Genomic DNA, 25290 nt, shown 5'->3' with positions numbered 1-25290 from the left:
AGCAGCTTCAGGCCGACTTCTCACACGGCTGCGGGCATTCTGCAACGCAAAACCTGCAGCGACCAAATGGGGCAGATTTGGCAGGATTTTACTTGCCGAACAGCTGAAGAATTTAACCCTTGTAGTTCAGAGGTTGAATTCTGCAGTGCGATTCCGCAGCATAAACAGACAGGCTGCAGATTCGGGGCAGGAAAATCTCCGCAGCGGGGGAGGGTTGTACTGTTAATGCTGCAGAAGTTACACCCTATGAGAAGGCGGCCTTAGAATAACGTTATCTCATACTCCAGTCACATCCAGAGCTGCATTCAAAATTCTACGGGTAAGTTTATTGAAGATGGCTGAAGAGCCTCGTCCCTGCACTGCGTGCGAGGCTGGGCGCCCGACAACCTCATGGGCAGCAATACGGTTGTCAGGCCAGTATCCATAGCGCCGCGCTGTCAGGCACGACTCCTGTTCAGCTCTGGGTTGTCTGACCGCGGACGGTCACGTTATCCGCTATGAATCCGATTTCAGGAGGAAGAGACGCCGGAGGGCTCCGCTACGGAATACGTTTATTTTACGGTAAGTATAAAAAGTATGGGGTCTCGTCTGTTCTGCACCACAGCCAGGACTCCTGCAGTCTCATATCTGTGCCTTGGCATGCTGGAAGTTGTAGTTCTGAAACGGCTGAAAGGTTCCCGACCTCCAGATCACATGACATTTCTGCGCAAAGTTCGTTGGTTTCCATCTCCTTTTATTCCGCCATCCAAAGCTTAAAGGTTCTGTCGTAGGAGCAGGTGGCGATGAGCTCCCCGTCTGACGAGATGTCCACCCCCATCACCTTACCCTCGTGACCGGCGAGCGTCTTCAGGGGAGACCATAGCGGGTGTGTCCATACTTTGGCCGTGTTGTCGTACGCTCCGGTCAGCAGGTATTGGCCATTAGTGGCTGCGAGGAAACAAAACACAGGTGAATTTTTTGGTATACAGAAGGGCAAAAAAAATTTCTCTACAACCGCAGCCCGCCGGGACGACTGTATTGTTTAACGGTAAGATGATAAAATTTTGGCTGCCTACGGCCACCACTAGAGGGAGCCGGAATGTCATCATCTGAAGCAATCCTCCAGTCTGGGAGACAATTTTGTCCAGGAAGCTAGGGGTGTGTGGAGCAGTGTGTGTAGGGGGTGTGTGCTCACGGACTGCGTGTGTAGGGGGCGTGTTCATGGGCTGTGTGTAAAGGGGTAGGGGCGCGTAGGGGTGTGCGCACGGGCTGTGTGTAAAGGGGTAGGGGCGCGTAGGGGTGTACGCACGGGCTGCAATGCTAATTTTCTATTTTTACTGTTGGAACGACACGTGCTCATCACAAGAAGGAATATCACAAGTGCTGCGATGCACGATCCTCCCATTACAACCGCGCCTTTAAAAGTGCGATAGCGGTCTGCGTTTCTCGCACAGATGTCACACTTGCCTACAACGCTCCCTTAGTTACATTACCTGTGCGCTCCATTTCCTAGTTCACCTGCAGGTCTGCTTGTTACCGGGCCGCTCTTCGTTCTTCCAACATGGCCACCCTGGCGCTCCTGACACAACCTGATGGTCACCGCGCACCAGTAATCAGGCATTGCACACCACTTTCTCACGTGATCAGCACTGGCCAATCAGAGCAGCGTGTAATATCTTAGACCACCAGTGCTCAGTGCGGGTCGGGTAGCCTTAAGAATTATCGCAGCCATCTTGAAGGTACGAAACGGACCCCCACCAACAGGAGGAGTGGCAGCACCCCGGGATCAGAGGCTCCCCATTCGTACATGGTCATCCTGGGAAGCCAGCCCTTGTCAGTCAGTAGGACTCTTCATTCAGTCCCTGTGCTGCCAACACACACTGGGTGGACACTCATCAAAAAGGTTTCTGGGGTAAAAAAGTGAGGAATGGTGTAAAAATGTGTAACTTTTTGCAGCGGTGTCCACCTATTTAAAGGGGCGTGGCTACCGGAGAGCGACACATTTATGTACAAGATACACCAGAAACTGATGTAAATTGTATCAGAGATTAACGATCGGATCTGGCATTCATTTATAAGTAGATGCCGCGATGCACCGATTACATGAAGAGCCGCGCGCCTGTTCACGCATTAGGAGCATCGTGCCCCAGAATTATTATTAAAGCGGACCTGAATTTTTAACTAGTGTTCTGCATTACTCCAGGCTCTCCTTACCCTCATTTGCTGCTGTTTGCAACCACTTTCAGGGAGGGGGGGTGTATTAAGCCTAACATTCTGCCAGTAGTTCACTGTCCTGACTTCCTTGCTCTTTGGCCTGGTTTCCTTTGGTAAAATAAGTGGTGGAGTCGGCAGGCAAGTATTGGAGCCAACAGTGTAGTTACTCGCCGGCTTCTCCCGCTCTGCACGGTCCCTACGTATACAGCCAAGACAGTGCAGAGGTGAGCGGAATAGCAGGAGAAGGGATTGTTGTTTTCTGGGTCCCGTCCACTAGAGCCAGCATGAAAATATGAGGGCAGGCGGGGTACTGACCTCAGTTACTGGCCCTAGTGAGCTTGAACAATGTAAACTGAGCCTTACTTCCCATGCTGCATTGCTCTGTCTCTGGTCAAATCAGCAGGAGGGCAGTGTCTGAATGTCCACCCCCTAGGACAGTCAGGCATTAAAAGACATTCTGATCAAATGGTTAGTAAACTCAGTGTCTGCAGATCTGTCAGCCTGTCAGGGCACGGGAGCTGCCTGTGAAGATGGCCACTCCCCCTGTAGCTATGGAAACATCTGCATCCTTGTTACTACAGAAGCTGTGTACCTAATGACAAACAGTGGATTGCAGAAAAGCTGCAATTAGGTAATAAAAATCCCAGCGATCCGGTGTACATATGGCAGGGAGATAAGCAATAGAATATAGGAAGGTTTGGAACTGACTTCACAGGGGTGCCTACCCCTTGGCATCCCTAATCACAGATAGCGTGTAGTACCGCAGGTATAGCGCAAAAAGAGCTTTCAAAGTAACTGGTAGAATTTATTATTCCAATGCAACGCGTTTCGCCTCCTCCAGTAAGCCTTTCTCAAGCAGGCTCAAGAGAAGCTGGAAGGGAGCCCCCTACTGGCAGCCACCTCATACGTGACTTACAGTGGCTCACCAACATTTCTAATGCAGGTAGATTCCAGACATGATGAGACCGACACGAGCCAGTAGATGGGCAGGAGGTGCCCGAGACGTCCGTGCCCCTTTATCGGAGGAGTTCAGATACTGCCGAGTTCAGAGTTGTGTGGATTGCGCAATGATCTAGCGATCTACACGGATTGAGATCGAAAGCCCCAACTACAAGGAGCAGAAAAGCCATCCCGCTGCAGCGTCTCCGGGTCCGGCAGCTCATCTTACAGAGACGCCGTGGACTTCACCCTTTCATGTACATGAATATGATGAATCAGCGGCGCACCCTGTACTGCAACTCCCCCAGCTACCCTGATAGCTGCTGTCAAACACGATGGGAGTTGTAGTTCTTTAGGAACTGGAGAGCCGCAGCCCTATAATGTAGCATTCAGGATGGAGATGGCTGTACTTACGCTGGAACTTCACCGCGCTGATCAGGTTCTGGTGCGCCGGGATGGTGTAGATGCAGCGCCGCTGCCGGAGGTCCCACACTTTACAGGTGTTGTCCCCGCTGCCAGTAGCAATGTGAAACCTGGCAGAAAAGAAAGCAGTGTGTGAGGTCATGTAGGTCCGTCCTGCTGCCGGGACACATGTGGCGACATTCCTTTAATCCGGCATCGGATAATCCAGCAATTGGCTCATGCATTAAACTGCACAATAATCTGGAGTCTCAAGACGGAGGAGAGAGAATCCACTATGAGACCAGATATGACATTGGGCCGTCTACCCGCTGATGCCAAATTAAAGGGGCTTTATAATACAGTTGTGGCTTAGTGGTCATCTTTGGCGCCCGCCGTTATCATACCCGTTAGGGGAGAAGTTGATGCTGTAGATTTCCTTGAGGTGACCTTCCAAAAACATAATGCAGCGACCGGTCCGCAAATCCCATACTCGCCCGAAGGCATCCAGACCTCTGAAGGAGAGAATACATTGCGTTATGTGTATTATTGTGGCAGCCTCTGCACTAGTGGAGAACTACAACTCCCAGCAGGGGTGACGGTCAGGCAGACCATCGCTTTATATAAACACAAACTGTGCAAGACGTATGCAGATTGAGGACCCCAAAATCTCATCGGCATACATCTCGCACAGTTTTGGACCGCCAGGAGGAGCAGACTTTGGTGCAACTTTTCACTGTAAGGCCGGGTATAGAGAGTTCTCATCGTCAAACAGGAAACAACTTTCCCAACTGCTCCGCGGTCCTGAATTAACTGCCGCACGTTACTTGGCGGCGGTGCTGATGGCGGTCCTACACATAGGGGACATCCAGCACATTACAGCTGTGACTGGGACGGGCTGTATATCTTATGGAGCCTGTCAGCCCTGTATGGAGTCAGATCGGTAGCCGATCCTACTCCATGCATGGCGGATGTAAGCGGTGTCTGACAACTGACACCCACCCGCAACAGCCCCGCTTTCCCCAGCAATGAGATCAGAAGCTGCTGTTTGGTTGCTATGACAGACCAGGGTCTTCTGATGCCCCCAGGGCCGCCATGATTAAAGGCTTTCATAGGCGGCTTGTCAGAACGCGGTATAATGCAGTACTATGGTATACTCTATGGGCGATCCAACCATTGCACATTTAGGTCCCCTAAGGCCTCCTGCCTATGGGCAGATATTTGCTGCGGGATCCGCGGCTGGCGTCCATAGCAGGCTATGGGAAATCGATTATTTCTCTACACTTGCGGAAACCAATTCCACAAGCGGAAAAAAAAAATCGTCGCATGCTCCACCATTTTCCCGCAGATTCCGCGCGGACGGCTTCCATTAAATTTAATAGAAACTGTCCAATCCGCGGCAATGATGCGGGAAAAGCAGTGGTTTAAGAAAAAATCAAATCTGTACTGCGCATGTCAGACGGCGCGCCGCGCGGACCATCCGCAGTACAGATGAAGACTGAAGTAACAGGTACACGCGGACGCTGCCGGGGCCCGAGACCGCATGGGGGCCCCCACCGTCTCAAAGAAAAAAGTTAATAAAAAGTAACCAAAAAGTTCCATCTACTCCAAAATTATACTGACAGAAACGTCCCGGAAAAACTGAGCCTCACAGAACTGCGCCAGCGGTAAAACAAAAACAATGTTATGGCGGCAGGGAATTATTATATTATTTATTTTCCGAAGATATTTTCTTAAATTAGTGCAGCAAAATTAAAGTATTCGTACCGACCGCCAGGAATAAGCTATCAGGTCATTGTCGCCGCAGTGTGTGAACCGTAAAAACAAGACCCCCCCCCCCCCAAGATGGTGGATAGTTGTTTTTTTCAAGTTTCAGCACATTCTATGTTACATTAAATAGAACCCCACAATTCATCCTATAAACACAACGAGCCCCCAGACTGCCATGGTGATGGATCAAAGGGGGGAGGGGAGGGGGGGGGGGGGGAATGAAAAAAGAAACCAAAACTGGGCCTGCACCATTAAAGGGTTCAAAAATGACATGACATAAAACACAAGCTCCCCCCCCCCCCCCGCTTATTCATGCCTCTTACCCGGTACCAGCGAGGGAGCCGTCGCCGTGGAAGGCCAGGTCGTACACCCCTTTACTGTGACCCTCCTGGTGCAGAATCTCCTCCTGCGCCTCCAGGTCCCACAGGCGCCAGGACTTGTCATAACTAGAGAGAGATCGAGGGGGAGTCAATAACCCCTTGGTGCCCGGGGATCATTAATGCTCAATGTATTGCGTCATACGTACCATGTGGTGCCCAGAAACCGCCCCGTTGGATGCCAGGACACTCTCGCCACCCGCACCGTGTGTCCTTCAATATCAGCAACCGGTTCATCGCTGCAGGAAGAGAGAAGGAGATCAGTTTACCCATCGCAGAGCGGAGGTGTCTGTACATGGCAAGGTGTGATGGCTGTCATCCGGATTTGCGCCCTTTACCACCATTTTAGGTCCAGCATTCTGCAGTTACGTCTTACACTTATAGCGTTGGGGTTGAGCTTTTCTGATTCAGAACTCAAAATCCCCTGCATGAACATAAACTATAACATTCTGACTACTTGCAGCCACCACTAGGGGGAGCTCACTGTGTACTGTGGCATAACTGCATCCAGTGAGCTGCTCCCCCTAGTGGAAAATGTAGGAATTAAATATTCAGCAGAGAATACTGGATCTATACAGATTGTGCAATGGTTCCCTTTAAATGAGCATATTATGTGTCACAACATACAATTAGTGAAGTCTGCAAATACTCCTTTTCCCCTCATGTCTTGGAGAAATCACCTGTGCATCCATCTACCTGTACTCCGAGCCGCCTGTGCACTTTATTCCCCCGCTAGAGGATTGCACACGCTGCAGGCAGCGGTGGCGCACCTGACTGTAGGGTCCGCAGGTAGCGTATGATATCATCAATTCCCTGCAAGGATCATTCACCAGGACGACCGTTGCCGTCCTCAGCGCCGGCGCTAATTATTCCTCCGGAGACTGGGATTTTACTACTTAACGAGGACTAACGAGAAAAATACTCAGCAGGCGGCTAATCAACGTCTGTAATGAGTGGCGCGTCAGCCATGTTAGAGAGGCCGCGCTCGCTGCTCTTCAGGAAGGAGGATAATGAAGCCAATTATCTCAGGTTGCTACGCTTATTAATTTCACCCAAAAACCTTAAGTATTAGCCCCCTCGGCCCCCTGAGCACATGTTGGAAGAAGCCGGCCGACCCCGTAGCCACTGCAGTGTTCCCGGGATTAACTGCACAATCAGAGCAACCGCTTACCTGCAGAGGGGCACATGGAGAACAACAGATAAGAGCGCGCTCTATAGGGGCCCCGGAAATCACATGGAGCGAAAAAAAACCAAAACACTCTATTGGTGCCACAGGGGACACAAAGACAGAAGACAGCCTTTATAAAGGTTAAACATGGGGTGATGCAGAAGAGGAACCTGCTCTATAGGGGCCACAGAGGACACGGCGAGAGAAGCCACCTATAGGTGTCACTGAGAGATACAAGGGGCAACGCTGAAAACCCACACTATCTTGGTGCCACATGGGGAGAGTGTAGAAGAGCCCACTCTATAGGAGTCATACAGGTAAGAGATGGGCAATGCAGAAGGACCAACACTCTATGGAGCCACGGGAGAGTCGCTGTAAGAGAGGAGACCCCTCTATAGGACCCTTACAGGTTAGACATGGGGCAATGCAGAAGAGGAACCTGCTCTATAGGGGGCCACAGAGGAGAACAAGGCAAGAGAAGAACCTGCTCTATAGGGGGCCACAGAGAAGGATAGGACAAGAGAAGAGCCTGCTCTATAGGGGGCCACAGAGGAGAACAAGGCAAGAGAAGAACCTGCTCTATAGGGGGCCACAGAGGAGAAGGACAAGACAAGAGAAGAGCCTGCTCTATAGGGGGCCACAGAGGAGAACAAGGCAAGAGAAGAACCTGCTCTATAGGGGGCCACAGAGGAGAAGGGCAATGCAAGAGAACAGCCTGCTCTATAGGGGGCCGCAGAGAAGGACAAGGCAAGAGAAGAACCTGCTCTATAGGGGGCCACAGAGAAGGACAAGGCAAGAGAAGAACCTGCTCTATAGGGGGCCACAGAGGAGAAGGACAAGACAAGAAAAGAACCTGCTCTATAGGGGGGCCACAGAGGAGAAGGACAAGACAAGAAAAGAACCTGCTCTATAGGGGGGCCACAGAGGAGAAGGACAAGGCAAGAGAAGAGCCTGCTCTATAGGGGGCCACAGAGGAGAACAAGGCAAGAGAAGAACCTGCTCTATAGGGGGTCACTGAGGAGAAGGACAAGACAAGAGAAGAACCTGCTCTATAGGGGGCCACAGAGGAGAACAAGGCAAGAGAAGAACCTGCTCTATAGGGGGTCACAGAGGAGAAGGACAAGACAAGAGAAGAGCCTGCTCTATAGGGGGCCACAGAGGAGAAGGACAAGGCAAGAGAAGAGCCTGCTCTATAGGGGGCCACAGAGGAGAAGGACAAGGCAAGAGAAGAACCTGCTCTATAGGGGGCCACAGAGGAGAACAAGGCAAGAGAAGAACCTGCTCTATAGGGGGTCACTGAGGAGAAGGACAAGACAAGAGAAGAACCTGCTCTATAGGGGGCCACAGAGGAGAACAAGGCAAGAGAAGAACCTGCTCTATAGGGGGTCACAGAGGAGAAGGACAAGACAAGAGAAGAGCCTGCTCTATAGGGGGCCACAGAGGAGAAGGACAAGGCAAGAGAAGAGCCTGCTCTATAGGGGGCCACAGAGGAGAAGGACAAGGCAAGAGAAGAACCTGCTCTATAGGGGGCCACAGAGGAGAACAAGGCAAGAGAAGAACCTGCTCTATAAAGGGCCACAGAGGAGAAGGACAAGACAAGAGAAGAGCCTGCTCTATAGGGGGCCACAGAGGAGAAGGGCAAGGCAAGAGAAGAACCTGCACTATAGGGGGCCACAGAGGAGAAGGACAAGACAAGAGAAGAGCCTGCTCTATAGGGGGCCACAGAGGAGAACAAGGCAAGAGAAGAGCCTGCTCTATAGGGGGCCACAGAGGAAAAGGACAAGGCAAGAGAAGAACCTGCTCTATAGGGGGCCACAGAGGAAAAGGACAAGGCAAGAGAAGAACCTGCTCTATAGGGGGTCACAGAGGAGAAGGACAAGACAAGAGAAGAACCTGCTCTATAGGGGGCCACAGAGAATGACAAGGCTAGAGAAGAACCTGCTCTATAGGGGGCCACAGAGGAGAAGGACAATGCAGGAGAACTGACTTTATAGGGGGTCACTTGGGCACCTTTCTTACCCAAGTGCTTAGTAAATCTTTGGTTAAGTCCAGTGGGAGACTTAGCCACCATTTTGGGCAGGTGCCAGAGAGGGTAAGATGGCTGCCGCTCCCCCGCTACAGCTGGGGGTCCGGCGCAGCGCTGTATGTCGCAGACTCTAGCAGTGTCTGGGTTAATCGTTGCCTCTATGCTTCGGCTCGTTCACTTTAATCCCTTGGAAAACAGAACTGAAGACACGAGTACAAGACAGTAAACCAATTCCTGGAGGTGCGTCCTACACCCAGGAGAGAGGGGGGTTCTGATCCCCGGGGACCCCCTCACATACAACACGTCTCAGAATACTGCTGAGCAGGACAGCAATGAAGACAACAACGAAACGCGCCGCTGACAAGACGAGCTGCGGGGAAAGGGGCTTCTGGCTGTATGTAAACGAAGCTTAATTACTTTATATTAACCCTTTCTGCAGCTCTCTAATAATTTAATTTCTCAAGATCTCTGCTTGCCAACAGTGAACTGAAACATTCTTGATCACACGCTTGTCCTGATGCCGCTTACTGCGCTGCATCTCCGGCCTCCGTGAACCAGACAGTCACACAAGGCCGGTTTCTGGTGTGAATTACGGTACATTTGCCCGCGTCCAGGAGGCCACGCCCAATATCCAGAAAAGTGGCGCGTGCAGCATAAAAAAGCTGGAAATATTGGTGCAAAATATGCACCAAAATTTACGATTTCTCTTGTGAGCTCTCCATTAACCCCTTGAGTGGCACGCCCGGAAAAGTTTCGGGACGAGCTCCACTGCCCATAGTGATATACCCCGAAAGATTTCCGGGCTATGTATCACTATGGGAGCTGCAGAGCACAATGCCACAAGCTGTGACAGTGTGCTCTGCCTGCACAGCCCCACACAGAGCAGTGCAAGGGCTTTGAAAAACCAGCAGAAGATATTGCCGATATGCCGGCAACCTCCTGCACTGCTTTGTTTACAGGTTGCCATAGAGACCATCGGCTTGTCAGAAGCAAGCTGATGGTCTCTGTGGCAGGGAGAGCTTGGTGCTTGGCTGTGAGAGGACAGCTAGCTACCAGCTCTTACAGCAGAGATCAGAGAAAACCTTCGATCTCTGCTGTGTTAACCCTTTACATGCTGCAGTCTATGTGACTGCAGCATGTAAAGGGCTGTCACTGCAGCATGTAAAGGGCTGTCACCATCGGACCCCTGGAATGTGATCAGGGGTCCTGATGGGTCCCTGTGGAAGTCTTCTAAAGGGACAAAAAAAAAAAAAAATTAAAAAAAAAATTAAAAAAAAAAAAGTAAAAAAATTATTAAAAAAATAAAAAAAACACTTGTCTCCCTTTACTTTGTAAAAAATCAAAAATACAATCACACATGTGGTATCCATGTGCGTCGTAATGACCCAGAGAAGGAAGTTAATACATTATTTAACCCCTTAATGACATGGCCCCTTTTTTTCTTTTTTCCCCATTTCTTTTTTTCCTCCCCCGTTTAAAAAATCACAACTTGTCCCGCAAAAAACAAGCCCTCATATGGCCGTGTCAATGGAAAAATGAAAAAGTTATGGCTCTTGAGACGCAACTGCAAAACTAGTTGAAATTCAATGATTAGACCATTTTAAAAAACCTGCCCTGGTGGGCACGACAGGGTGGTAGGAAACCCGCCACTCAAGGGGTTAAAGGGGAACGCCGATCAGAACAGACACACGGTGATGTCCAGGTTCAGATCTGGGGGCGGAGCATGACACAGAACCCTCCCCGAGGCGCTTTGAATCCCGTGTTGTGCTCCGCCCCCTCAAGCCTTGCAGTAGACATAACTCTGCAGGTACGTTTTGCCTGGAGCGCTCCTCTAAAGGGGTTTCCAGGACTCTGATATTGATGAGCTATCTTCAGGGGAGGCCATCAATACCCGATAGGTGGGGATCCCTGCTGATCGGAGAGGCTGTGATGCTCGGCTGAGTGCTGCAGCCTCTTCTCAGGCCGGTGACATCATGTACATCAGTCACATGGCCTGATAGAATGAATGAATGAATGAATGAATGAATGAATGAATAGGACTTAGCTGCTACATCAGGCAATGTATGGCGCTGCACCCGATACGGACTGAAGCGACAGCAGCACTCGGCCAAGCCCCCCAGTCTCATCAGACAGCTGACCGGCAGGCGTTTCCATGTGGTGGACCCCAATGATCTGATATACCAACAGTGCCCACCCCAACACCTTCATGGTGGTCAGTCTGTATTCGCCCCAGCTGACCGCACCAACGGTTCTGCTTACCTCTCCAGATTCCACAGTTTGACCGAACCATCCGCAGCGCAGGAAGCCAGATTCACATCTTTCTCGTCCAGCGACAATGTGGACTTGGGGTGAAAGACGATGGCGCCGACGTTTGTATTGTGTCCTGGCGGGAAAAGAAAGGAAACCCCATGAGTGAATCCTACAGAGAAGCCTCCCAGATATCGGACTTGTAAACTTGGGATTTGTAAGGGAAATGCATGGCGGTACGCGGTGTGAAAATCCCTACTGACATCCCCTCGCTCTTCGCTCCACTTTCATCCGCCCTAAAACACCTTTTGCAGAGTTGTGTGGGGTCTGGATCGCTTCGGCCCGCCCCGTCACTGGTTTACTCCCTCCTGACGAACCACCATCCATTATTGCTGCAGCGGGGGGCCGACCGCGGACGGTCTCTGACCGCAGTTCAATGTCTGCGCACTTTTACCGTCACACACGAAGTGTCCATCCGTTCCTGGTTTCAAGAAGCCACTTATAAGGTGCTGCCCCCCCCCCACTGGCATCGGGTGCCACCCGTCTCCGCACGCTTTCCTGCAGCAGGTCCTCCTTGTTGGAGATGCGGTGCAGCAGAGGGCTCTTTTCTCCTCATCTTTTGGTCATGCAGGGTCTTGCTCCCTTTTTGGGAAACGGTCCGGTGGGTTATTCAGCGGGATAGCTTGCACATCGGTTAAAGGGGTTGTTTATCAGCAAGTACGCCGCCATCTTTTTTTTTTTGGACCAATAGGAAATAATGAGTAATATCGCCCATCAATACGACATCGCCCCTCTCGCACTCCGCCCCCCCCCTCTCGCACTCCCGCCCCCCCCTCTCGCACTCCCGCCCCCCCCCCTCTCGCACTCCCGCCCCCCCCCCCCTCTCGCACTCCCGCCCCCCCCCTCTCGCACTCCCGCCCCCCCCCCCTCTCGCACTCCCGCCCCCCCCCCCCTCTCGCACTCCCGCCCCCCCCCCCTCTCGCACTCGGCCCCCCCACTCTCGCACTCCCCGCCCCCCCACTCTCGCACTCCCCGCCCCCCACTCTCGCACTCCCCCCCCCTCGCACTCCCCCCCCCTCGCACTCCCGCCCCCCCCTCGCACTCCCGCCCCCCCCTCGCACTCCCGCCCCCCCCTCGCACTCCCGCCCCCCCCTCGCACTCCCGCCCCCCCTCGCACTCCCGCCCCCCCTCGCACTCCCGCCCCCCCCTCGCACTCCCGCCCCCCCCTCGCACTCCCGCCCCCCCCTCGCACTCCCGCCCCCCCCTCGCACTCCCGCCCCCCCCTCGCACTCCCGCCCCCCCCTCGCACTCCCGCCCCCCCCCTCGCACTCCCGCCCCCCCCTCGCACTCCCGCCCCCCCCCCTCGCACTCCCGCCCCCCTCGCACTCCCGCCCCCCCCTCGCACTCCCGCCCCCCCCCCTCGCACTCCCGCCCCCCCCCTCGCACTCCCGCCCCCCCCCTCGCACTCCCGCCCCCCCCCCCCCTCGCACTCCCGCCCCCCCTCGCACTCCCGCCCCCCCTCGCACTCCCGCCCCCCCCTCGCACTCCCGCCCCCCCCCTCGCACTCCCGCCCCCCCCCTCGCACTCCCGCCGCCCCCCCCCTCGCACTCCCGCCCCCCCCCCCACTCCCGCCCCCCCCCCCCCACTCTCGGTCCCAGTTACCTCTTAAAGTCCGTATAGGTTGGCAGTCTGGAATTGACCAAAGCTTGCAGAGTCCGCTCCTAGGAAGAGAGAGATGAAATCATTCAGCGTGAGGGGCGGCACCCGGGACACGTCCTTCCATAGGTGCCGGGTTATCGGACATTCTGGATTACTGGATGCCGCATTAAGTAATTTCACAATGGATGGAATATTCAGACGGGCTCCGCGGGGCAGAAACAGTCTAACCTGCATTCCTCCTGCCGTCTTACATCGGATCTCACGGGGGCTTCCACATTTGCACACACGGGGCCGCATTTATCCAAACTGGTCCATGTTGCCCGCAGCAACTACCGTGCGGATGGGGTTACAGAAGACCCCCCTGACTGCATCGGACCATCATGGCCGTACTTACCAGCACGCTGTGGCCAATAGTTTGGAGTTTGGACTAAAGTGGCAGAAGGACAGAGGGCGATCGTCTCCAATCTGACTGCAGAAATTGTTCAAGGACTGCGGAGCGAGAAAAGATGGTTAAGGATGACCCTTCCCCCGCCTGGACTGCAGCGAACCCCGACTTTCAGCTCCCCGTAAAATAGTCAGAAACTGGAAAAGCGATTTTCCAATTTTATATGAAATAACAAAAAGTTCTGAAACTTTATTTCAATTTCTCACTATTTGCAAGATCTCTGCTTGCTGTCATTGCATGTAAATTATTAGATATTTAGATTCTAAATACCATACCCACCCTGATCGTCTCCAGCTTACACAGCGGAGGGTTTGTCACAGTGTGTCAGTGTAAGTAATACTAAACGCACCAACACAAATCCCTTTCCTTCTCTCACGCCACACTGATACATTGTACCAAACCGTCAACTGTGCAAAAGCCGGACGTGTTACCTGCATCCATCGGAATACAAACAAAAGTAAATTCATTTACTGACAGCAAGCAGAGATCTTGAAGCACAAAGCATATTACAGGAAGCTGCACAACCTGAGTATATTTAATTGGTGATGCCTGGGATGCAAGCAGTCTGCTAATAACATGGCGGCCTGCAGGCGAGCGCCGCTGTACCTCTATGCATAGCGTCTGCCCCCCAACCTACTCACCCGCAGGGATTTATGCAGATCTTGTTTCTGGGATGTCCTGATGGATTCTGGGATGCTCCGGTATTCGCGGGCGTTTTCCAATCGCTGCATTGCCCTGCAGAAGGCGAGTATATAGGGCAACGGTCACATATATAGTACAAGTCATAGGTGAATAGCGAGGAAGCGAAGGATCGGAACCAATCAGACGGAGCCGTTTAACCCCGTACATGCAGCAGTCAAGGCGACCACAACATAAATAAGTCTATATAAAGGGGCATCGCCAGAATCGTGCCGCCCGGAGAATAATGCCATGGTGTTAGTTATTGTATAGGCTGGACTCGGGTCGTTGGCGGAGGAGTCATCGCTGTCAGACGCTTGCAGGCGGTTACTGGGAGGTCCGATATAGCAAATCAACGATCGTTTTGGACGCTTTAGGGGGTCACTGTGTCTTATAAAGCGAGTGTGCCGAAGTTTGTCGCATTGCCACATGTGCAATCAGTCACCAGTTCTCTCTCCTCCCCACTGCCGCCCATATGTTCTGCTGATTGGTGGTGAGCGCCGGCGGTAACTGCTGCTGCTTCCCCGCCTCCACCAATCGGCTTCTTCCCCTCCTCCTGCTGAACAAGCGCCGCTGTGACACGGAGCTCCGGGATTTCAGACCTCTGCTGCTCCCCCGCCCGGTCCCATCCCCTGCACTGTCTCTGGGTGAGTTCAAAATATTTTTGCCTGTTTTACCCCTTTAAATCAGGGGGGGGGGGGGGGGGCCTTATCGTCTGATGCGTCTTATAAAGTGAAAAATATGGTAGTTGGTCATTAAGGCGCAAATGGCCTTTGGTACTAAGGGGTTAACTCCAGGAAAAACTGACATTACGTTAGGGCTACTGAGGACCTGAGGGGGCGGAGCTTGACACAGGGATTCGAACACCATCAAATACAATATTTGTCTCATGCTCCGCCCCCCTCGATCCGTGTAGCAAGGATAACAGTGTCAGTTTTGCCTAGGGTGTTCCTTAACCCCTTAACGACCAATGACGTACCGGTACGTCATGGAGCGTTGGGGTATGTATGAACCTCTCTTCATACAGTGCGGGCGTCAGCTGTTTATAACAGCTGACACCCGCGGGCAATAGCCGCGCGGCCGATCGCGGCCATTAACCATTTAAATGCTGCTGTCAATTCTGACAACGGCATGTAAATCCCCCGAACATCGTTCGGGGGTCCCGCACGGCCCCCCCCCTGGTGAGATCGGGGGAGCCGTGCAGGTGTCATGGCAGCCGGGGACCTAATGAAAAGCCCAGGGCTGCCTTAGCAGACTGCCTATCAAGCCATCCCCGTGGGGTGCTTCATAGGCTGTCTGTCAAAAAGCAGTATGACGTAATGCTATAGCATTATGTCATACTGCAGGAGCGATCAAAGCATCGCATCTTAAAGTCCCCCAGGGGGACTTCAAAGCAATGTAAAAAAAGAATCAATAAAGTTTTTTTAATTGAAAAAAAAAAAAGTTGCAAAGGTTTAAATCACCCCCCTTTTGCCATATCTATTATTAAAAAATCTAAATAATAAATTAAATATATGTATTTAGTATCGCCGCGTCCGTAAAAGTCTGAACTATCAAAGTAGCGCATTATTTTTTCCACACGGTGAACGTCGGCCGAAAAAAAAAATAAAGAACGCCAGAAATACACTTTTTTAGTTACCCTGTCTCCCAGAAAAAACGCAATAAAAAGCGATCAAAAAGTTGTTTGTATTCCAATTTGATACTATCAGAAACTACAGGACATCCCGCAAAAAATGAGCCCTTGCTCAACTACGTCGACGAAAAAATAAAAAGGTTATTGCACGCACAAAATGACCGCAGAAAATAATTGAAAAAAACTTTATGTTTTTGAAAAAAAAAAAAAAGAGGAGTATAGTAAAAAAGAAACTATACAAGTTTGGTATCGTAGTAATCGATATTTATACCCATAGAATAAAGTTATCATGTCGCTATTGCTGCCGTTTGTGCGCCGTAGAAACAAGACGCACTAAAAGATGGCAAAATGTCGTTTTTTTCCATTTTACTCCACTTAGAATTTTTAAAAAGTTTTTCAGTACATTATATGGTACATTAAATAGCACTATTGAAAAATACAACTCGTCCCGCAAAAAACAACAAGCCCTCATACAGCGACGGCGATGGATAAATAAAGCAGTTACGATTTTTTTAAAGGGGGGAGGAAAAATCGAAAATGGAAAAAGAAAAAGGGGCCGCGTCATTAAGGGGTTGTCCAAAATACAAACAAACATGGCTGCTTTCATTAAAAAGAGAGCCCCCCCAAGCATCCACAGGATGTCTAGTATTGCAGCTCAGCGCCAATCACCACAATAGGGCTGTAATACTACACAACCCACAGACAGGCGTCACGCCGTTTCTCGCAGAAAGCCGCCAAGTTCTTATCCCTCTAAAAGGACAACAATACCAGTTCCAGTACATACCGAGGTAAGGAATATCGCGCGATCCACAGGCGGGCCGTCTTCAGTGTGTTGGGCCCCTCGTGATACCAAGTGTGCTGGTACTGCGGAGATAAACACACCTAGTATTACCTGGGCCCAGTGCAATGCTCCCATGAAAACCCCAATGCCCAGTACAACTAAGGTCACGTTCAGCATCGCCGCTCCGTTCGTCACTTGTGACGCAGATCTGGCATAAAATCCCAGACAAAATGACAGCATGCTGCGCCATTTCATCCGTAAAAATGCCAGATGGATTCCATCATAGTCAATGGGTTCTGGTTGGTGCAGCTTCATTCCATCGTAGGACGGATCCGTACGGGCAGGGAAGCAGAAACCTGAAGATGGATGTGAATGTGGCCAATGTTTATTCGGATGAACCGCCCCTCACCGGCTGTCTTCTCTCTCGGCAGCGAGGGGCGGTTCATCCGAATAAACATTGCACAGAGAACAGATCGCATGACCGTACAGATCCCGGTGTAGGGCCGGTGACACGAGAGTGACGGCCACATCTCTACATCCGTAATATCGATGAGTGTCCCGGCTCCACAACTCCGAGCATCGTATACCCGCGGTCGGGCCGCGACACTCATCTGTATTACGTACACACAAATGCACCCGTAATACGCTCACGAGTCACCGGCCTAAAGTTGACACCTCCCAGAATGCATATTACCAAACTAGCTCTGTACAGACACTGAACAAGCAGGGAATGCTGGGAGATTTCAGCTCTGAAGCTACAGAACTGTGAACTCTGTATAACGTCTCATATGAACCTGACCTAGGCCCCCCCTACCTCCTCACTGGATGTCTTGGACTTCTCATCTTCCTTCTTGGTCTTCTTCAAGGCGTCTGTGCCGACCACCGAGAGGACGTTTCGCAGCCTGTAAAGCAGAACGATGTGATTTATATTCATCAGCGTATAAAGTGAAGCTTCTGCAACTTGCTGAAATACTTTGTGCTTTGATTGCTCATTATGATCAAAATCTCTGCTTGCTGTCAGTGAATCAAAAAAAAAATGCTGTCATGTCCAAGTAACACAGAGCATGTTGTGAGTGGCAGCTCCGATACACTGAGAAGAGCCCTGCTTGGGCAGAACAGGTTGTCGCTGACAGCAAGAAGAGGCGCTTACTAGAGATCACTCTCATTCTCTCACCTCTCTCGCCGCTCCGCTGGCCCCTCTCCAAATAGAGTGATCGGCTCCCCAAGAGCCCTCAGACAGGCCTTCACCTCCGAGTCATCAGTGGACACGTTGATCTGTCGCGCTCGCTTCCTGCGCTCAAACTCTGCGAGAACCTCCGCCTGCCGCTCACTGATGTGCTCTTCAAGGTCGAATGACTCCCCTAAAGGAGGAAGCAGAGTTAAAGGGCTGCTCCATACAGATGACAGCGGCGGCATCGCCTACTCTGCATTGTCACAAGTTTTATTTAAATATCCATTCTATTCTAGTTTTGTCTGTTGCTCACTGGGACCTCCTACTGTTCATCCAGGTCTTCCTGGTTCATGAATAGAATGACAGAATCACAGTGAACACTGACACAATAAAGTTGCAGGAACCTTCAATTGAGGGATTCATCCTCTATAGCTTTATCAGCTGCCGATTGTGATTAGTGTGGTGCAGGTAGCAGAACTAATCCCAACCTCTGTGACACCCCTAACATTGGTCATCCACTAGGACGAACTAGGGTTGGCACATCGACACAAAAATATCGATATATCGACTTTTTAAAATGCTGTATAGTAATAAAGCAGGTCGAGGGTTAATAAAACAACAATCCACAAAAAAATATAGTTTTCTTTTAAAACTTTAAACTGTTGAATTTCTTAGTAACTTCTAACTATTAATAATATCATGAAACCTAGAATATAATGAGGTCCGTGAGAAGAGCTTTTTATCATCGGCCCCGATAATCGGTATCTAATATTAATTTGCTGTCTGCTCTCACTTCACATGGCCGGGAGTGCAGGAAGATGATTGGAGGTAAACCCACTGAGACCCGGTCCTGCCAGCTATAAGGAGGCCAGAAGCCGCTGGAGCTGACGGGTATGAGCGGGATCTGTGTGTGGTTGTGGGGCTGCATGCCCTGCATCTTTTGAAGTTGCCTCTGAGGGACCAACGGTCTCCATGGCAACCTGTAAACAATGCAGGGCCTGGTAACGCGAATGCCATTGTCATTGTGTTAGATGGGTCTCCTATCTTTTCTATGGGCCCTACGTTAGACGCTGAACGCACGACACGTTGCATCTCCTTTTCTGGACGCGACCTTCGTGCGTTCAGCGCAGCCCTCCATCTTTCATTTAGAAGCATTGCCCACAGCCATCGCGTTGGACACAAGCATTCAGAGCCCGCATCTAACACGATGAACAAACGCATGTGGAGGAGGGGCAGAAGACCCCACTGCAGCAAACCTGATTGGTCACAGAGAGTCACCTGACACTTTACAGAAGTTTCCAGAACTTGTTTATAAGTTCATTGGTGCCGCGAGCAAAACGACATCCTGTACAACACAAAGGGAAGGGCGGAATGTAAAGAGAGAAGATCCGGTCACCGGACCGCAAGACAAATCCATGTTATATCGCCTTAAACTACCGATGTTACCGATATATCGGACATAACAGCATCGATGGAAAGTATCGCCAAAGCATCAGCCATATAGCGATATATCGGTTAGCGATGCCCCAGCCTTAGGATGAACCTTCACCCACTGATGTGCCCAAGAGGGGGAGGAGCGACTCTTGTGAAGGATCTGATCCAGCTAGTGAGAATAGTTCGTAGGGTGCTGCCAGACCAATTACGTCACCATAAGTAACGGGGCATAGAAAGTCATAAAAAGGAGAAAATGAAGGATCGGGCGCTACCCCCGTGATGTAAAGCGCATTACAGCAAAGGGTTAACCCAAATCTCTTATTAGTTAACTGGTAGCACGTTTTGTGGACGCAGCCCCTCCTTCAGAAATGGCTGGAAAGAGTAACAGGGGTGTTATTGAATAATCCTATCCTGTACTCCAAGAAGAAATGGCGGGTTAACCCATCGCATCACAACGGTACGGTCCCCCCCATCCCCCGATCCTTCATGATGAAGCATTCGTATCCCCCGTACCGGTGCCTGGCACTGAGAGAAATAGTGCAAAAAGTGGGCAAAACAAACGGGAATAAAGTTTGATCCGTGTATAATAATAAGTTCTGCAGCTTTCTATACACTTTGTATTTCAATTCTCTCCCAATTTCAGCATCCTGCTTGCTGCCAGTGAATTGTAATGCAAAGCAGAAGCTGAACATGAGCCCTGCTTGCTGAGGGTTTGCTATAACAACTGGATCCAGTCTGGTCGTCCCATGTGAGGTAAAGCTCTCCTGTCCTGATAGTTTGTTACAGTGTATCAGTCTGCAGTCCACTGATGGTACAATTGTAACAAACCCTCAGCTGGGACAATTATTAAGTCTCTACGGTTTTTGGATGCAAACAGGAATGTTCCGTCTCGCTAACAGTAAGCAGAGATCCTGAAAACGGTGAAGAAGAAGCAATAAATGGATTCCAGAGTTGCAGAACTTGTCCTGATTCATCTCCTCTCTGAGCCCTCGGAGGGGCGTTAAGGGCGGACCACACGGTCTTCAGATCGGGCCGTTTCACTTAGGGCTTACCAAGTGTGTCCCAGCTTGACCGCGGCTCTCCAGACCCGAACTTGGAGCATCATGAGGCTTTAAGGTCCAGAAACCCGCAGTCGGACCCGAGACGTCGGACCCCTCCGTGAAACGCACAGATCTGAAGACAGCGTGGTTCCGCCTAGGAGTGAAGCCGGCGCCGTCACCTCCTCCGATGTTGATGTTCCCGGCGTCTATCCCGGCCTTCACCGCCGCTCTCCCCAGGGACGTCTCCCCCCTGAAGATTCGCTCCTTCTCTTTATCTGCCAAGCTGCCATAGAAGATGCGAGACTTCTTCACCATCGGGGGACCCTCGTCGTCCGACATCTTGGGGTCTGCGGAGGAAAACGGACACATTAGTAGGAGCTCTATGGTAGTCGCCTAGTCCTGTAGGAACGCCTCATGGAGGGTTAGCCCAAAACTGACTCAGCACCTACGTATAGGACAGGTGATTGGTGGGGGCTTGGCACGGAGACCCCAACCAATGCTGAGAACAGGGGTCTTCTGTCCTCCTCGTCACTGCAGGCTCGCACCCACCAGTCCGGTGCAGACTAGATGAAGCCACTCCATTCGTTTCAGAGGGGCCGATGGTACAAGCGCTCGGCTATCTCCGCGGCTCCGTGCAGGTATGACCGCGGCTCCGTGTATGTATGACCGCGGCTCCGTGTACGTATGACCGCGGCTCCGTGTACGTATGACCGCGGCTCTGTGTACGTATGACCGCGGCTCCGTGTATGTATGACCGCGGCTCCGTGTACGTATGACCGCGGCTCTGCGTATGTATGACCGCGGCTCTGTGCACTCTCCTCCTCACTGCAGGGGGTGTAGTGAGCCCACAGTGAGGCGGAGAGGGGGACACAGGACCCCTGCTCTCGGGATTACCGGGGGTCTCAGCGGTCAGACTTATCGCTTATCCTATGAAGAGGTGATAATATATTCTGGCGCATCCCGGGGGTCTGTATCCACCTATGTATGAGCTGTGTGCAGCGGCACCACTTAAAGGGGTTGTGCCGGCAGGTACCGTTACCCACAGGATGGGGGGATCACAACGACGGGCATGAACATGAATGGGGTGGTAGACACGTGCGCTGCCATTCCACGGGGCTGCCAGAGGGGGCGCAGCGTTCGTACTGCGCCATCTCTGATGGTCCGTGTCCCCACCGCTCTCCTCATTCCGCCCCCTTCCTGTGACCGCCCAGTTAGGGATCGGCGCTCCTGCCATGTTCCGGCCCCTGCGGCCGGCCGCTCGCGCAGATTTTGACCCAGAATTGACGTGTATTCTCCGCCGATCCGCTGCTGGTTAAAGCGCCAAAATGCTTATTTACAGCAGAAAGAATTGCGCCGCACAGAATCATCAGCGGCGCTGCAGGGGGAGGAGGGGGGGCGCCACGGAGGCCCCACCGCACACACCGGGCTGGAGCTGCGGGCCATCCTTGTGGACGCACGCCGAAGGTGTCTGAAGGGTTTGGACACGGCTGACCACTCGGGATCCCCGCCAATCAGCTGATCGCGGCGGGCGGAGCGCTCCGGTGACTCCTGCGGTCTCAGCACCTGACTGCCGTGCCGCTCACCGGAGCCCTGCGTCCGCTCTGACCAGCTGATCGGTGTAAACCGACAGCATCCGTTATATCTGAGGGATATCTCACACCTCCATATATCCGGCCTATAACGGCAGGAGGAGCGGGGAGAAATGTCAGGAACAACCGGGGAAACGGCGGCAATCACCTGCTCCGCGCCGAACACCGGCCGCCGCACTGCAGCCACTACTTCCGGGTCAGCCGGGCGGAAATGACGACACAGGAAGTGACGGAGAACGGGCGGAAGTAGTGGGGCTGCAAGAACAAGCAGGTAACTGCGGGAGAACGGAGGGGGCGCTGTGCTCGGGGGCAGAAGGCTGCGATACAGGGGAGCATTGTTTGGATACATTCTCCAGCTGCGACTGCTGTCAAGGCATAACACGGGATTAGATACAGCGGCGAGTATCACAAAGGAGGGGGATTGGATTAGATACACGGCTCAGCAGACAGTATCACACAGGATAGGATTAGATACACGGCTCAGCAGACAGTATCACACAGGATAGGATTAGATACATGGCTCAGCAGACAGTATCACAGAGGATAGGATTAGATACACGGCTCAGCAGACAGTATCACACAGGATAGGATTAGATACACGGCTCAGCAGGCAGTATCACACAGGAGAGGATTAGATAGACGGCTCAGCAGGCAGTATCACACAGGATAGGATTAGATACACGGCTCAGCACATAGTATCACACATGATGGGATTAGATACACGGCTCAGCAGACAGTATCACACAGGATAGGATTAGATACACGGCTCAGCAGGCAGTATCACACAGGAGAGGATTAGATACACGGCTCAGCAGGCAGTATCACACAGGAGAGGATTAGATACACGGCTCAGCAGACGGTATCACACAGGATAGGATTAGATACACGGCTCAGCAGACGGTATCACATATGATAGGATTAGATACATGGCTCAGCAGACGGTATCACACAGGAGAGGATTAGATACACGGCTCAGCAGACGGTATCACATATGATAGCATTAGATACACGGCTCAGCAGGCAGTATCACACAGGATAGGATTAGATACACGGCTCAGCAGACGGTATCACATATGATAGGATTAGATACACGGCTCAGCAGACGGTATCACACAGGAGAGGATTAGATACACGGCTCAGCAGACGGTATCACATATGATAGGTTTAGATACACGGCTCAGCAGGCAGTATCACACAGGATAGGATTAGATACACGGCTCAGCAGACGGTATCACACAGGATAGGATTAGATACACGGCTCAGCAGACGGTATCACATATGATAGGATTAGATACACGGCTCAGCAGACGGTATCACATATGATAGGATTAGATACACGGCTCAGCAGACGGTATCACATATGATAGGATTAGATACACGGCTCAGCAGGCAGTATCACACAGGATAGGATTAGATACACGGCTCAGCAGGCAGTATCACACAGGATAGGATTAGATACACGGCTCAGCAGACGGTATCACATATGATAGGATTAGATACACGGCTCAGCAGACGGTATCACATATGATAGGATTAGATACACGGCTCAGCAGACGGTATCACATATGATAGGATTAGATACACGGCTCAGCAGACGGTATCACATATGATAGGATTAGATACACAGCTCAGCAGGCAGTATCACACAGGATAGGATTAGATACACGGCTCAGCAGGCAGTATCACACAGGATAGGATTAGATACACAGCTCAGCAGGCAGTATCACACAGGATAGGATTAGATACACGGCTCAGCAGGCAGTATCACACAGGATAGGATTAGATACACGGCTCAGCAGGCAGTATCACACAGGATAGGATTAGATACACGGCTTAGCAGGCAGTATCACACAGGATAGGATTAGATACACAGCTCAGCAGACAGTATCACACAGGATAGGATTAGATACACGGCTCAGCAGGCAGTATCACACAGGATAGGATTAGATACACAGCTCAGCAGACGGTATCACCCAGGATAGGATTAGATACACAGCTCAGCAGACAGTATCACACAGGATAGGATTAGATACACGGCTCAGCAGGCAGTATCACACAGGATAGGATTAGATACACAGCTCAGCAGACAGTATCACACAGGATAGGATTAGATACACGGCTCATCAGACAGTATCACACAGGATAGGATTAGATACACAGCTCAGCAGACGGTATCACCCAGGATAGGATTAGATACATGGCTCAGCAGACAGTATCACACAGGAGAGGATTAGATACACAGCTCAGCAGACAGTATCACACGGGATAGGATTAGATACACGGCTCAGCAGACAGTATCACACAGGGTATAAAATAACTGAGTATTTTGTCTTCATTACAATGAGTACTGCTCTGTGGCTTATGACTGTCGGGACATGCTGGGAGTAGTAGTCCCACAAGTTTCGCGGAGCGTTGCACTGTAACCGCTCTTCCTTCCCTGCAGTGCTGAAGATGCTGCGCAGGAAGCCGACCCGCCTGGAGCTGAAGCTGGACGACATCGAGGAGTTCGAGAGCATCCGGAAGGACCTGGAGGTGAGAACTACTCCCATCATCCTCCTGCCTGTTGGGCATACGCTGGGTTGGTATGAGCACAAACACTGCTCTGCACTGACACCCAGTGGTGGGAAGATGTTACTACAGCAGACTGCAGAATTATTTCTGGATATGAGATCATTTCACCTTACAGTTGTATCCAGAATACCCAAACCTGATACATTGTAACAAATCATAGTAGACGCTTGTCCAGACTGCGTAGCATTGAAACAAGCCCTCAGCTATCAGAAGTATGCCATGGGATGATGGTTGCGGCCAATCACAGTAAACAGGCAGTCATTCATAAGTGACCCAACTGCCTGTTCACACAGGCCAATCCGGCACTGCATGCAGAAACCGAGCGACTGATGAGAAGTCAGCCAAGTCTGGTTCGTCGTTCAGTCGGGGCAGCGTTCACACTGAGTGATGATGGATGCTGAATCTGAGGACCCTAATGGCCCTTTCAGATGGGATGATTATTGATCAGACTCCTGCGGTCCCGTGTAAACGCATGCAGAAAACTGAAGTGCGAGTCGTTCCGTGTAAACAGCGAGCAGTCACTTCTGAACCACTGTCTGCTTACTGTGAATGGAGGTGGTGGGGGAGAGCGCTGCCCGGCCGCTCCACCACCATGCCAGCGCTGTGAGCGATGCTCGCTCCTCTAACAGCGCAGGAACGAGTACCATCGCTCCCCCGACTCCCGTCTGTGTAAAGGACTATCAGCCTTGTACTTCTCTAACCTCATCGCTTTTCTACAGAGTCGGAAGAAGCAGCGGGAGGAGGTGGACCTGTCCTCCAGCGAGCCGGACCCTGGCGCCCCCCTCAGCGCGGACCTGAAGGCTCGAGAACAGACCATCCATGATAGGATTGGGTACAAGCCGCAGCCCAAACCCAACAGTCACACCACGCAGTTTGGGAACTTTGAGTTTTAGCATCTGGGGGATTCTACAAAGACTTTGGGCTTCACTTTTGGGACCATTGATGGAGGGACTGGAGGAGCCGACTCATCACCTGTGTTTAGTAAAGGCTGTGCACTGAATTTCATTTTGACCTGTCGCCCCTTCCCCTGGGGTCTGGTCACTTCTTTATGATCTTTGCCCCCTCTTCTGGGGTCTGGTCACTGTCTTGTGAGCTGTGGGCCCCCCGGGGGTCTTATCACTTCAATGATGGAGAACGCATACTTGTATATTAAAGTTGGATTAAACTGCA

The 25290-nt window shown here is 51.6% G+C and overlaps 2 protein-coding genes across 4 annotated transcripts; one reads left to right on the top strand and one right to left on the bottom strand.

Moving 5' to 3' along the window:
- Positions 1-534: 534 nt before the first annotated feature.
- PRPF4 (pre-mRNA splicing tri-snRNP complex factor PRPF4) lies at positions 535-21783 on the bottom strand. Of its 2 annotated transcripts, none has more exons than XM_066580096.1 (14): positions 21698-21783; positions 20140-20307; positions 17490-17676; positions 17130-17217; positions 16319-16398; positions 13865-13958; positions 13173-13267; positions 12782-12840; positions 11132-11255; positions 5828-5917; positions 5625-5747; positions 3939-4046; positions 3547-3665; positions 535-927 (listed from the first exon to the last, which is right to left on the bottom strand). In XM_066580096.1, the coding sequence occupies exons 2-14, from the start codon at positions 20297-20299 to the stop codon at positions 734-736; spliced, it is 1521 nt and encodes a 506-aa protein (XP_066436193.1). In that variant the 5' UTR covers positions 20300-20307; positions 21698-21783; the 3' UTR covers positions 535-733. The 2 variants fall into 2 exon arrangements, with proteins under 2 accessions (XP_066436193.1, XP_066436194.1); XM_066580097.1 differs by lacking the exon at positions 21698-21783 and adding an exon at positions 20410-20430.
- Positions 21726-25290, top strand: CDC26 (cell division cycle 26). 2 transcript variants are annotated; one of them, XM_066580098.1, is made up of 3 exons: positions 21726-21820; positions 23993-24081; positions 24840-25290. In XM_066580098.1, the coding sequence occupies exons 2-3, from the start codon at positions 24001-24003 to the stop codon at positions 25011-25013; spliced, it is 255 nt and encodes an 84-aa protein (XP_066436195.1). In that variant the 5' UTR covers positions 21726-21820; positions 23993-24000; the 3' UTR covers positions 25014-25290. The 2 variants fall into 2 exon arrangements, with proteins under 2 accessions (XP_066436195.1, XP_066436196.1); XM_066580099.1 differs by lacking the exon at positions 21726-21820 and adding an exon at positions 21831-21947.

Source organism: Eleutherodactylus coqui, chromosome 10, assembly GCF_035609145.1.
Source record: "Eleutherodactylus coqui strain aEleCoq1 chromosome 10, aEleCoq1.hap1, whole genome shotgun sequence".
Taxonomy (NCBI): domain Eukaryota; kingdom Metazoa; phylum Chordata; class Amphibia; order Anura; family Eleutherodactylidae; genus Eleutherodactylus; species Eleutherodactylus coqui.
Note: the sequence above shows the minus strand (reverse complement) of the source record. Positions and strands in the feature narration are given on the sequence as shown.

Excerpts from the sequence above, each read along its gene's own strand:
- PRPF4 (XM_066580096.1), bottom strand. The coding sequence starts at position 20,299 with ATGTCGGACGACGAGGGTCCCCCGATGGTGAAGAAGTCTCGCATCTTC. Across the intron at positions 12,841-13,172 it reads CTATTGGCCACAGCGTGCTG|GAGCGGACTCTGCAAGCTTT; the intron begins GTAAGTACGGCC and ends CTCTCTTCCTAG. Across the intron at positions 3,666-3,938 it reads ATCAACTTCTCCCCTAACGG|GTTTCACATTGCTACTGGCA; the intron begins GTATGATAACGG and ends CTTTTCTGCCAG.
- CDC26 (XM_066580098.1), top strand. The coding sequence starts at position 24,001 with ATGCTGCGCAGGAAGCCGACCCGCCTGGAGCTGAAGCTGGACGACATC. Across the intron at positions 24,082-24,839 it reads GCATCCGGAAGGACCTGGAG|AGTCGGAAGAAGCAGCGGGA; the intron begins GTGAGAACTACT and ends GCTTTTCTACAG.